Source organism: Acomys russatus, chromosome 31 (assembly GCF_903995435.1).
Source record: "Acomys russatus chromosome 31, mAcoRus1.1, whole genome shotgun sequence".
In the NCBI taxonomy this organism is placed as follows: Eukaryota; Metazoa; Chordata; class Mammalia; order Rodentia; family Muridae; genus Acomys; species Acomys russatus.
The window spans coordinates 10,175,396-10,188,177 of record NC_067167.1 but is presented as its reverse complement, the minus strand read 5'-3'; the positions used below and the strand labels follow the sequence as shown (position 1 = coordinate 10,188,177).

General features: G+C 49.1%; 1 protein-coding gene across 1 annotated transcript in view; it reads left to right on the top strand.

Moving 5' to 3' along the window:
• The window catches only part of Stab2 (stabilin 2), a 168,347-nt gene that overhangs the window by 136,266 nt on the left and 19,299 nt on the right, over nt 1-12,782 (top strand). The window contains exons 51-58 of the mRNA XM_051172938.1: nt 1,053-1,229; nt 2,720-2,809; nt 3,180-3,326; nt 4,739-4,795; nt 7,041-7,170; nt 9,077-9,226; nt 10,590-10,694; nt 12,415-12,522. Of these exons, the coding sequence (XP_051028895.1) occupies nt 1,053-1,229; nt 2,720-2,809; nt 3,180-3,326; nt 4,739-4,795; nt 7,041-7,170; nt 9,077-9,226; nt 10,590-10,694; nt 12,415-12,522 (964 nt within the window). The remainder of the gene's footprint in view (nt 1-1,052; nt 1,230-2,719; nt 2,810-3,179; nt 3,327-4,738; nt 4,796-7,040; nt 7,171-9,076; nt 9,227-10,589; nt 10,695-12,414; nt 12,523-12,782) is intronic.

The window sequence follows — 12,782 nt, the reverse complement described above, 5'->3', positions numbered from 1 at the left end:
AACTCTGCAGCCACCTTGTACCTGTTCCATAGGGTCTGGTTGGACAAACCGTTTTAGACCAAAGTAGATCATAAAGCCTCCTTCACACGGAAAAAAAGTCAATGTATGTGACAGTCCCGTACCACATAAGGCTCAAAAAGACTTCTCCTATTCATCTTGACGTTTCTTTGGAGTACATTTTATCTAGAAACTTTATAAGCAAACATGCATACATCAATATTGTATATGGCATTTTTTAACGAAATGTGAGAAAAAAAATAGTCTTGAGAAGTTAAAGAATGGCAAAGTTGAAGGATCCAGAGGATCCTAGAAACCTACAAGAAGAAAATTATGATAGGCAGATCTGGGCCCAGGGGTCCCGCTCAAACTATGGCACCAGCCAAGGACAATACAGGCCGTAAAGTTCAAACCCGTACCCAAATCTAGCCAATGGAAAGGACATTCTCCATAGTTGAGTGGAGAGTGGGGACTGACTTTCACACATGCTCTGGTGCCTCATATTTGACCACGTCCCCTGAGTGGGAAGACCTGGTGGCACTCAGAGGAAGGATAGCAGGCTACCAAGAAGAGACTTGATACCCTATGAGCATATACAGGGGGAAGAAGTCCCCCTCAGTCACAGTCATAGGGGAGGGGAATAAGGGGAAAATGGGAGGGAGGGAGGGAAGGAGGAATGGGAGGATACAAGGGAAGGGATAACCATTGAGAGGTAATATGAATAAATTAATAATAATAAAAAAGAGAAGTTAAAATATTTGAACAGAAGTGGGATCAAAATTAAGATATTCATTGAAATGTACTTTCCCACTACAAAAGCTTGACGTTTGACTTTCTGGTTTGCCTTCTAAGGAAATGGGGGTCAGAATGGTTGGGGTGCAGTGCTCTATCTTCTGGCTTTATCCCTCTGGAACTTTCAGGAACCCTGACAAGGCACACAGTACAGGTCATGAAGAGATGGGCTCAGAGAGGCCCTTTGCCCGCATGTCAGGCGGGGGCCTTATATTGCACAGTGTGTGTGCACACCAGACAGAGGGTGGCACCCTGTGTTTCAGGACTTGGACTTGCTGAGTGTCATCACTGACCACATCCACACCCCAGTCACTCTCTTCTGGCCCACGGACAAAGCCCTCCAAGCCTTGCCCCAGGAGCAACAGGACTTCCTGTTCAGTCAAGACAACAGGGACAAGCTGAAGGAGTACCTGAAGTTCCACGTGATCCGGGATTCCAAGGTGTGCTTTTAAATGTCCCAGAGAAAGATACAGTCTAGCCCTGAGGCCCCACGACCCACAGTCGACCATGTGTCACCATGCCTCCGTGAGAAGCTTCACCCCTTCTGCCCCCTCTGCCCTGACCACTGTGCTTGGTTGGACCAGCATCTCGTACCCAAGAGTACCCATCCCCTTCCTGGACTGTATGCTTCATTTTCACTTTCCCACTTCACATGGCAGAATGGCAGCTGACAAAGCCCCCACACACACACCCATACCAAGCTTTTCCATGCAGTCTCTGCCCCCTTCCGACATCCCTAAGCAAATAACTGGTTCATCTTAATGCAATCAGCCATCAGCCCCATGAACTAGTCAGCCGGCCAGGAGAAGCCGGATCACATAGGGACATGGCAGTCACTCTGAGTCTTCCGTGAAGACTCCTGCCTGTCACACGGAGATGAGGCTATCCACTCCAAGATGCCAGTGCCCTGACTTCAGTTCACTCATAGTGTCCAGGCGACTTCCCAGGTCTGCATAACCAATTACCACAGGCTAGGTGCCTTGGAACTGCAGAGAGTCATTGCCTCACAGCAGTAGAGGCTAGACTGCTGCCATCGAGGTAGCAAAGGTCATTTCCTCGAGGGGCTCTGAAGAAGACTGTTCCCTGAGTCTCCCTGGCTGCTGTTCCTTTCTGACACTCTCTGGCATTCCTTGATGTGCAGGTGCATCCATGCAAACTGCCTCCATCCTCCCACAGCCATCTTTTCCCTGTGGTCGTCGTCTTCTTCTCCTCCTTCTTCTTCTTCTTCTTCTTCTTCTTCTTCTTCTTCTTCTTCTTCTTCTTCTTCTTCTTCTTCTTCTTCTTCTTCTTCTTCTTCTTCTTCGGACATTGTTTATATTGTATCGAGAGCCCACCCTGCTCCGGGATTATTTCATCTTGCCTAACTGTTAAGTCTATTTGCAGAGACCTTGCTTCCGAATAAGGTCATATTCTAAGGCCCTTGGGGTCAAGGTTTTTAATGTCATTTTGTTGCTTTTTATATTATGCTATTGAAGCAGGGTCTCGCTATGCAGTTCTCGATACTTTGGAACTCGCTAACTAGACAAGACTAGGCTAGCTTTGAACTGAGAGGTCTGCCTGCCTCTGCCTCCTGAAGGTTGGGATTAAAGGTTTGCGCCACCGCGACTGGCTTCTGTAACTTTTAAAGGAGCATGTTCCAGGCCATAAAGATGCCCTGGCCACTTCCCAGCTAGCCCTGCTCACCCTTTCATGGGCTCCATGTACCCAGATAGCCTCTTCCAGGATACCCAAGCACAGACTGTCCCTCCAGAAGGCATGCCCAGCTCCTAGGAAGTCAGTCATGCCTGGCCTTTGATCACATCCACTGTTGCTTTAGCTTGAGTTATTATAACACACAGGGAATCTTCCACTTGAACTTAGTTTGCTGGCAAAGCCCCTCTGGCCCTTTGACCCCAATGTAGGTATTAACACAGCTTCCTGTCTCCCTCAGATTTTAGCTTCAGACCTCTCCAGGTATGCTTCCTGGAAGACCCTGCAAGGTTCAGAGCTGAGTGTCAAGTGTGGAACTGGCAGTGACATCGTAAGTGTCGTGGAGGTGACAGTGACCAGGTGACAGGAAAGCTGTTCGCCAACTGTTCCCATTTTGAGAGGCATTCAGGTGTCTTGGGGTGTGTTTGAGGGGAGGGTTGTGTTTTGTTTTGCTTTGTTTTACATTATCAGCAAGCTGTTTTTCTGTCACTGCCTTCAGAGGTGCCTATGACACATCTGATACACCCTGGAATTCCAGGCCCTGATGACAGGTGCAAGAAATCCCCTATGTCTTTGTTTGTTTGTTTGTTTGTTTGTTTGTTCGTTCGTTTTAGTTCTAAGTCTTATAGGCTGTGGGGAGAAGAGAAGTTTGGAAGAGACTGTTGATCTCTCTCTGTCTCTGTCTCTCTCTTCTCTTCCAGGGTGAGCTCTTTCTGAATGGACAAACGTGCAGGATCATACAGCGGGAGCTCTTGTTTGACCTGGGCATGGCCTATGGCATCGACTGCTTTCTAACAAATCCCACCCTGGGTGGCCGATGTGACACTTTTACTACCTTCAGTGTTTCGGTCAGTCCTAAAGTCACCAAAATAGTGAAAGATCCTTGGACCAGAGACCCACCCTGGTGATCCAGCTGGACCCCAAGGAAGGGCGAGACCAGGTCTCGAGATACCTAAGGACCAATAGATGGCATTCTTCAAACTCAGAATCAGCTAGCATCTGCTTAGCCAGTGGCAGGCCTTGAATATTCCTGCTTAGCCACCACCCACCAATGATCCCTTCATCCCTAAGGAAACAGTGCTTGGGTACCAAACGTCAGCCTTATATTGGGCCATCATTTTCAAACTCATCCATCCATTTACTCAACTGGCAAACGGTTTTTTGTTGGTTTGTTGTTTTGGTTTGGTTTGGTTTGGTTTTTGGTTGTTTTGTTTTGTTTTTATTCCTACCAGATTGCGTCATATATAATTGACACACTTGGCAATTAACAAAACTGGTTCATCCTGACGCATATGGTGCGTGACATATGCCCTACATGCTTCCATTCGATTTCCCGTTCATTCAGCCTGCAACACTGAGTGAACCTGTGTCACAGTCCCTATTCGCCTTTGCTCATCCAGCCAGTGCTGCTGGACGAATGCCAGCCTTGAGCTGCCCCGCCCAGTGCTGATCTGACTTCACAGCGACCCAATCGTGATGGTGGCTACTGCCAACTCCACCGTGTAGATTTGGGAACTGAGGTGACATGGCTACACAGCAGAGCCTGTCACTGCTCACTGTCAATATCTGGCATCTCTGAGACAGTTTGGTAAATATCCCACAATTCTAAAATGTACTGATATGCCCTTTCCCGGCTAATTAGTTTCTCTTGCCAAGTCCCCAAAGGTCAAATGGCAACAAGAAGTTTTGTCCCCGTGCTATAGCTTATGAAAACTGAAGTCCGGATGTGTCGGTGATGGGTCAAAAGTCTCACAGCTAACTTAAAATGAAAGTGTCTGTACCCACACTCCCCGCTGCTACAGTATGCCCACACCATACGGCCGGGCCTCAGCTCTGAAACTGAGGGGACTGCTTTCAAATGGGCATCCAAGACAGACCTTCAGAATTCTCCAGGGCAAAGGAAGTGTGTGTGTAGAAGCCAGAGGGCAGCCCTAGGTACCATTCCCCAGAAGCCATCCACCTTGAGGTTTTTTGTTTTTTGTTTTGTTTTGTTTTGTTTTTGAGACAAGGTCTCTCCCTGGGACCTAGGGTTCACTGAGTCAGCTAGGCTGCCGACCAGGGACAGCCAGCATGCACCATCAAGCCTGGCTTTGTATGTGTTTTCTGGGAATTGAACTCAGGCCCTCATGGTCGTGTCGCATGGAACTATTTCCCCAGCCCCGGATTAAGATCTTAATTAGCTCACCCAGACAGCAGCCGGGGACATGTCCTTGTGATTGCCAATATTCTTGATATTAAAGTTTCTCATATTGCACACTAGGGGGACTGTGGGAGCTGTGACAGTACTCCCAGATGCCCACGATGGAGCAAACCAAAGGTAATTATGAATCATGGCATTTAAAGGGCAATGGGGATGCTGCATTTTCATACAAGAGCAGACTCTTTCAGGGTGGTATGGCCATAGACTGTGTGTTTCATTTTCAGACCTCATTTTTTGGGTGAGGGTATGTGTACATGGGTATAGGTGTGTGTGCATGGGTAGGGCTGTGTGTATATATGGTAGGGATGTGTGTACATTGGTATGGGTGTGTGCACATGGGTAGGAAGTGTGTACATGGGTATGTGTGTGTGTGCATGGGTAGGGGTATGTGCACATGGGTATGGGTGTGTGTATATGGGATGGTGTGTGTGTACATGGTAGGGGTGTGTGTACATAGGATGGTGTGTGTGTACATGGTAGGGGCGTGGGTACATGGGATGGGGTATGTGTGCATGGGTAGGAGTGTGTGTACATGGGTAGGGGTGTGTGTGCATGGGTAGGGGTGTGTGTGCATGGGTAGGAGTGTGTGTACATGGGTAGGGGTGTGTGTGCATGGGTAGGGGTGTGTGTGCATGGGTAGGAGTGTGTGTACATGGGTAGGGGTGTGTGTGCATGGGTAGGGGTGTGTGTATATGGGCAAGGGTGTGTGTACGTTGGTATGGGTGTGTGCACATGGGTAGGGGTGTGTGCACATGGGTAGGGGTCTGTGAGTATGTTTCATGGAGTGAGAAGTGTGTTCTCAACCCAGGCTGCCTGTCAGTTTACTGCCCATCTTTTAGGAACTGCCTTGAAAATTCATGGGATTACAAATACCTAGAAGAGTAGAAATACTATAATTATAAAAAATAGTGGCTATTGTGAGCTGTTGTGTGCTGGGAGGTGTATACATGAGGAGGAATAAACTTCAGAGAAAGAAGGCTCGCAGGCCACGGCTACATGGCTGGTGAAAAGCAATGCTAGGAATAAACACTAGGAAGCCACGGAGTAGGAGCTAAGGCCACCAGTCTTGGAGTCCATGGGTATGAGGACAGATTCCCGTAGTCTTTGCAAATTACAGGAGCTGCCAACGCTGCCTCTACAGAAGAAAGTGAGAGAACATTCTCTGTATATAAATTAGGAAAACACACAACTTCAAGCAGAGGTACATCTGAGTCGCTGGCACAGAGTAAGTGCTCAGGAAGTATTTTTATTACTTATCTTAGAGTCAAGAACTGGGGCTATGACTCAGTGGTAAAGCTTACTTACAGTCAGCCTGCACGAGACCTTGAGTTTAGTCCTCAGCAAGCACACACAAGAGTTAAGTGTCTACAAAAACAGGTCTTCACGGCTGTGGAAAAGGCTCCGTTAATACAGTGCTTGCTGAACAAGCCTGAGGACCTGAGTTCAGGCCCACAGCATCCACACAAAAGTCCAGAGGCATGAGCCGGTGCCTGCAGTCCCAACACTGTGGGACTGAGGAAAGGAAGATCCCAAGGACTCACTGTACAGCCAGTGAGTGAGCGAGCTCCAGATTCACGGGGAGACCCAGTTTCAGAACATAAGATGGAAAGCAGCTGAGGGGAACACCCACATCAACCTTTTCCTTACACATATACACACATGCATGCATGAATACACACACACACACACACACACACGCACACACATACACTCATGCATGCACACACATATTCATGCATAAATACACACACATGTATACATACACACACGAACATGCATGAATACACACACATGTATGCATATACACACGCACACATACATGCACGCACACGCACACAGGTGCGCGTCCCTCATGCAAAGTGAATCTCCCCTCACCCCTTCCTTGCTGAGGACGGATGGGATGGGATTGTGCCTCTGTCCATGCCATCTCCAGGCAGTCATTCCATGGAATAGGAAATTCTGTTCAGGGCCCCTATTCTGCCCCTCTCCTTTCACTCTTGGCCTGCCTTGAAAGGGCTGGAGAGATGGCTCCGCGGTTAAGAGCACTGGCTGCTCTTCCAAAGGACCCAGGTTCAACTCCCAGCACCCACATGGCAGCTCACAACTGTCTGTAACTCCAAGATCAGACACCCTCACACAGACATACATGCAGGCACAACACCAATGCACATAAAATAAAAAACAAATTAAATTTTTAAAAGATTAAAAAAGATTAAAAAAAAAAAAAAAAAAGAAAAGAAAAGAAAAAAATCCCATCGTCAACCTGGGCAGTGCCAAGACTCTCCACTAGGCAGGTGCTGGAGCCTCAGCAGCCCAGCCGCAGTAGAGGAAGGAAGCCACAGAGTCTCCTCTCTCCCTCCAGGGTGTGACGCAGAAGTGTGTGTACATCTCGTCGCTCTACAGGAAGAAACTGGATGGCTGCCAGCAGCTGTGCTCCCTGGTGATCCCAGTCGTCAGATGCTGCAAGGGTTACTTCATGCCAAGCTGTCAGGGTGAGGGCACCCCTTCTTCTTCTTCTTGCCATTCTAGAGGGGCGTGGGCGGACTGTGCTTTTAAAAGTAACCAAGTTCTAAGCGTGTGGGGAAAGGCCACCCTCATGACTCCCAGGCCTCCGCCCAGCTCTGTGAACAAGTGTGTGTGTCCGTCTCTCCCACCATCTTCATAGCTTGTGTTTTACTGAGCTCCTACTGAACATCTGCTTTTGTGGTTAAACTCAGACCACAGCTGGGCCAGAAGCACAGGCCTGTAATCTCAGCTACTCAGGAGGCTGAAGCAAGCTGGCCAGGGGTTCAGGGCCTGCCTGAACTACAGAGTAAGGACATGCGAGGACAGCCTGGGCAGCCTCGACCCAGTCTCAAAACAAACAGAAAGCTTAGGATATAGTTCCTTAGTAGAGCATGTGGTCGGCATGTGTAATGCCCCGGGCTTAATTTCCAGGTCTGCAGAAATACTAATACATAATAATTCTAATCAAATTAGAATACAGGCATTCCCCCCCCCACACACACACACAGGTGCTTTAAAATGCATGCCGTATCATTTAGGGTTGATTCTATTCAATGTCCGCCGTAATGTTGGGAAGCACATTTGTTTCAGTGCCTTGGCGATTCTGTCAGAGCAGTGGACCATGATTTTCTTTAAGTCCACACCTACGGGGGATGTGGCATCATCCTCTCTCCTTCGGCTCCTCCTCAAAGGGAGTTTGATCTCCATTTGGAAACCTTACTACAACTTGCAGTGACTGATTCATCAGCAGCAACACTTAACACAGGCCTACAAAGCACACCCCACCTGCCAGGCTTTCCTCTAGGCGGGCACGCTGTTGGATGCCTTGAGAGCAACCCTGCTGCCAGGGAAACTTAAGAAACAAGCCCCAGGTCCCAGACCACAGAAGCCGTAATGTTCTTCCTGCCGTGTCTATCGATGGTCTCGAGCCATGGTTCTCAACCATCCTAAGGCTGCGGCCCTTTAATAAAGTCCCTTGTGTTACGGCGACCCCCCCCCCCAACCATAAAGTGATTTTGTTGCTACTGCGTAACTGTACTTTTGCTACTGTTATGAAACATAATGTAAGTGTCTGATTTGCAGAAATGTCTGATGTATCATCCCTATGAAAGGGTCATGCGACCCCCTGAAAAGGGTGGAGAAGTCACAGATTGAGAACCATTGGCCTATAAGAACATGCTTGAATCTAGTGGCCCAGCTTCCAGCCTCCATCGCTAAATGTGGAGCACTGCTAAAAGAGCAATGGCAACCTCGACATTTATTTATCCCTATGGATCTTTAAGACGCTCTCAGAGGTCTAGGGCTGTAGCTCCATTGGCAGAATTCTTGTCTCGGATGTACGAGGTGCTAGGTTTGATTCCCAGCACAGCATGCAAGGTGTAGGGGCAGACACTTGTAACCCCAGCACTCAGGAGGTGGAGGCAGGAGGATCAAACGTCCAAGTTAAACCCTTGGCTGCATCGCAAGTTCAAGGCCAGCCTTGGATACGTAAGACTATGTCAAATAAATAAAAAACAAAATATTCTGAGAATACGCCATCAGATCTTCTCGGTAACAGTGTCGTATAGGGCAAGCTAGCAAGCTCTCATTGTCCTCACTACCATCACTCAAAGCTACAAAGAACTAAAGCTCAGAGTAGGTTCTTTACTTGGCCCAGGCCTGCTCACACTTGGGTCTCCTGACCCCAGTTACAGCATCCGGTTCAGCCCGTGCCAAGGTAGATGAGATCAGACTCACGCTACTCGGGTCTCATATGCCAGTGTCTCGCCCTGTACGTGCACTGACGCCCAGGAGCACTGAGTGGCTGTGAGAACTGACAGTGTGTTAACAGCCATGCTGAGCCGCCCTGGTCTGGGAGACCGTGTGCTCACTGCTCTTTCATTTTTCTTCCAGCCTGCCCTGGAGGACCAGACACGCCATGTAATAACCGGGGCATCTGCCGTGATTATTACTCAATCACAGGACAGTGCCAATGCCACATAGGTTTCAACGGGACAGCCTGCGAGCTCTGCTGGCCTGGCAGATTTGGGCCGGACTGTCAGCGTAAGGGGCCGCTTGCCTGTGTCAGCCTGTTTGCCACTGTATGTTCCCTGTCCTCGTCTGCTCCAGCCACTTGGCCTGGGAGTAGTCACTTTAGCGTTCTCCTACCACCTGCTCTGTGTTCATCCCTTGAAAGAGCCTCACTTCTACGACTGAAACTTGCAGTCCTGACGCCACCCGGGAACCTGTGACTGAGCCATACCCCCCCTCGACTGAGTCATGCTGCACACATATGGGGACCATGGGCATTTATCAAGTGCCTACCACGTGCCAGGCACACATAGTTTTCCATTCAGTCCTCAACACAGCCTTCGAGGTAGAAGTTGATGCTGATGAAGAAACTAAGGCGGGAAGAGATGGAGCGATGCACTTGCCAGCTTGGAGTGGTCCCATGGTTCAGGGGTACAGAGGTTATGGAGGTGTAGGGACGAAGAGTGTAGAGAGACGAAAATAGTTGCAAAAGCTGTGTAGGTGTGCAGGCAGGTAACAGATCTGAACAAAAGGCTCCCACACAGAGGATCTGAGCTCGCAGGAGTAGCGGGAGCAGGCAGACACAACATGCAGCAAGGCTCGAGATGTCTTCCCTCACCACACAGGGCCACTGAGCACCGGGAGTCTGTGAGGAGGGACTGAAGGTTTCTTTTCAGTTTCTTAACCATTTCAACGGCCTCTGTCAGAAGGGCAAGTCAAAGTGGCTTTCCCAAATGAAGGAAATGCACAGATGTAGAGGTTGGGTGGGGCTGGCCGGCCAGAAACAGCAAGAGTAGGGAAGGGAAGGGAAGGGAAGGAGATGAAACGTGAGTGTCACCAGGAGCCAGAGCACATAGGGAATTCTAGACCAGCAGCCAGTGGAAGGTTTGGAGCAGAGAACTGCTGTGGCCAGATTAAAAGGGATCGCTGTAACAGGCCTGTGGAGTGCGCATTGGCATTGTAAAGAGAGGGCCACCGACAGGGAGGCTGAGGCAGCCATGGAGGCTGGGGTAACTTGAGCTGGCATAGCCATACTGAAACGCTGAGCAGCAAGACTGGGTGTGGTTTTAAATTTCCTTTTTCAATAGATTTCTGAAGCAAAAAGCACCCAGTGAGGTTGCCACCCCCATCTGCTCTGTGGCGTGCCCCATCGCACTCTACTTCTACAGCACAGCCTTTGTGACACTTACTATCACAACACACTCAGGAGCTGTTTAGGCCTCTGTAGGCCCAATGAAAACAGTCTTTAGAAGTTTGAGGGAAATAAATGAGGGCTGTGGCAGAATCCTGGTGGCCCCCACACTGACGATGCCCAACAGCAGGCAGGCAGTAAATAAGGCTGACTAGACTTCAGCTGCTGGTCACTAATTACTGGGCACTCTGATTTCTGTTATAGCCTGTGACTGCTCAGAACACGGACAGTGCGACGAGGGGATCACAGGCTCTGGACAGTGCTTTTGTGAAACAGGGTGGACAGGCCGCTTCTGTGACACTCGCACAGGTCTGTTGGGGGAATGGCCAGCCACTGGCAGCCCTTGTCTACTGGGGACCCTATTGAGAGAGGGCAAGTGAGGGAGGGAAACTGAGTGATAGCTGAGAAAATGACAGTGTGGGTGTTCCCACTTCTATCTGTAAACAGTATGGGCATTCCCACTTCCATCTGTAAACACTGTAGGTGTTCCCATTTCCACCTGTAAACAGTGTAGGTGTTCCCACTTCCACCTGTAAACAGTGTAGGTGTTCCCACTTCATCTGTAAACAGTGTAGGTGTTCCCACTTCCACCTGTAAACAGTGTAGGTGTTCCCACTTCTACCTGTAAACAGTGTAGGTGTTCCCACTTCCACCTGTAAACGGTATAGGTGTTCCAACTTCCATCTGTAAACAGTGTAGGTGTTCCCACTTCTACCTGTAAACGGTGTAGGTGTTCCCACTTCCACCTGTAAACAGTGTAGGTGTCCCCACTTCCACCTGTAAACAGTGTAGGTGTTCCCACTTCTACCTGTAAACAGTGTAGGTGTTCCCACTTCCACCTGTAAACGGTATAGGTGTTCCAACTTCCATCTGTAAACAGTGTAGGTGTTCCCACTTCTACCTGTAAACGGTGTAGGTATTCCCACTTCCACCTGTAAATGGTGTAGGTGTTCCAACTTCCATCTGTAAACAGTGTAGGTGTTCCCACTTCCATCTGTAAAAAGTCATTTGAACTGTAGGCTGGACCTCTGGAGGTAGGTGAGTCAGAAGAAAACTTGGTGAAGAGATTTTACTCAAATCTAAAAGTCATGCAGTGAGAATGCATGATGACAGAATCAGATGGTGTCAGAACAGCTTGGTCTTTGCAGTCCTGAGATCAGGACGTGGTCCCTGATCCTGCTTCTCACTGCACGAATGGCCTTGGACAGCCCACCCTCACCTTGCTCATCTGTAGAAAGGCATACTTGCTGCACACTCCGCAGGGATGACTGAAGTTAAGTGTTCGTATCTGCAGTATCGAGCGCAGTTGCTTCCATACTGTTGTGGTTATTGTCACTATCATAATCTTGATCCATGCTTTCCTGTTTTCCGAGACCCAGAGTCTGTTCTAAGATGGGAAGGTCAAATTCTTCTGCCTAAACCAATGACATTTCCTCTTCCCTGGGGTCAGAAAGGCATCACGAGGCTCTCACATGGCCTTCAACAGCTCCAACAGGATGCTTGGCTTTGCTTCCATTCCTGCCTGCCCACCTAAAATACCGCTCAGCTCCAGCCTGGCTGTGCTCAACACAGCCCCACCTGATCACCAAAGGGCCAGACTTCTCCCCGGCTCAGCGGTGCCCTTGGATGACAGTGAAATTCCTCTCCAGTAACCTTTCTGCCTGCCATCCCACGTTCCTTAGGGCAAAGGAGTCGATTGGTCAGGCTCATCCCTGCTTGCAAGCTTGGCGGGATAAAGTTTTAAATAGCCATTAAGGCAACCTGTGCATTATAATGCATTATAATCTGAACTGCTTTACAGACACAGCTCAGAATCTCCACATGGGAGGCTCCTTAGCAATCACCCCGTCTTTCTGCCACTTACAAAGCATCCGAAAAGAGTCTTGAGAAAACTGCATAGGCGAGGCTGACTCTGCCCAGTGGGGCGCAGTGTGACAGGAGGACGCAGTGTGACAGGAGGGCACAGTGTGACAGGAGGGTGCAGTGTTACAGGAGGGCGCAGTGTGACAGGAGGCTTCTTTCTTTACAGTTGTCCTTCCAGTGTGCACACCTCCTTGTTCTGTGCATGCCACCTGTATGGAGAACAACACGTGTGTGTGTAACTTGAATTACGAAGGCGATGGGATCACGTGCACAGGTGAGTCCCTTTGGCTTACTTACTTGGAAGGCAGCAGCAGGCACAGGTGAGGAGTAGGGTGCAGTCACAGTGGCTGGGCTCCACCCTGATGCTTGTGCTTTCTCCTTGGGCCTCTGCAACAGTTGCTCATACTCTTCAGGACTCTGTTTGCTCACAGTTGCCCTGCCTACCTCCCAAGCATGGCTTTAAATTTTTTACATTGCTTTGCAAAGTAAAGATGCTCTGTATTTTATAGTTTTGGTTTTTCAAGACAGGGTTCT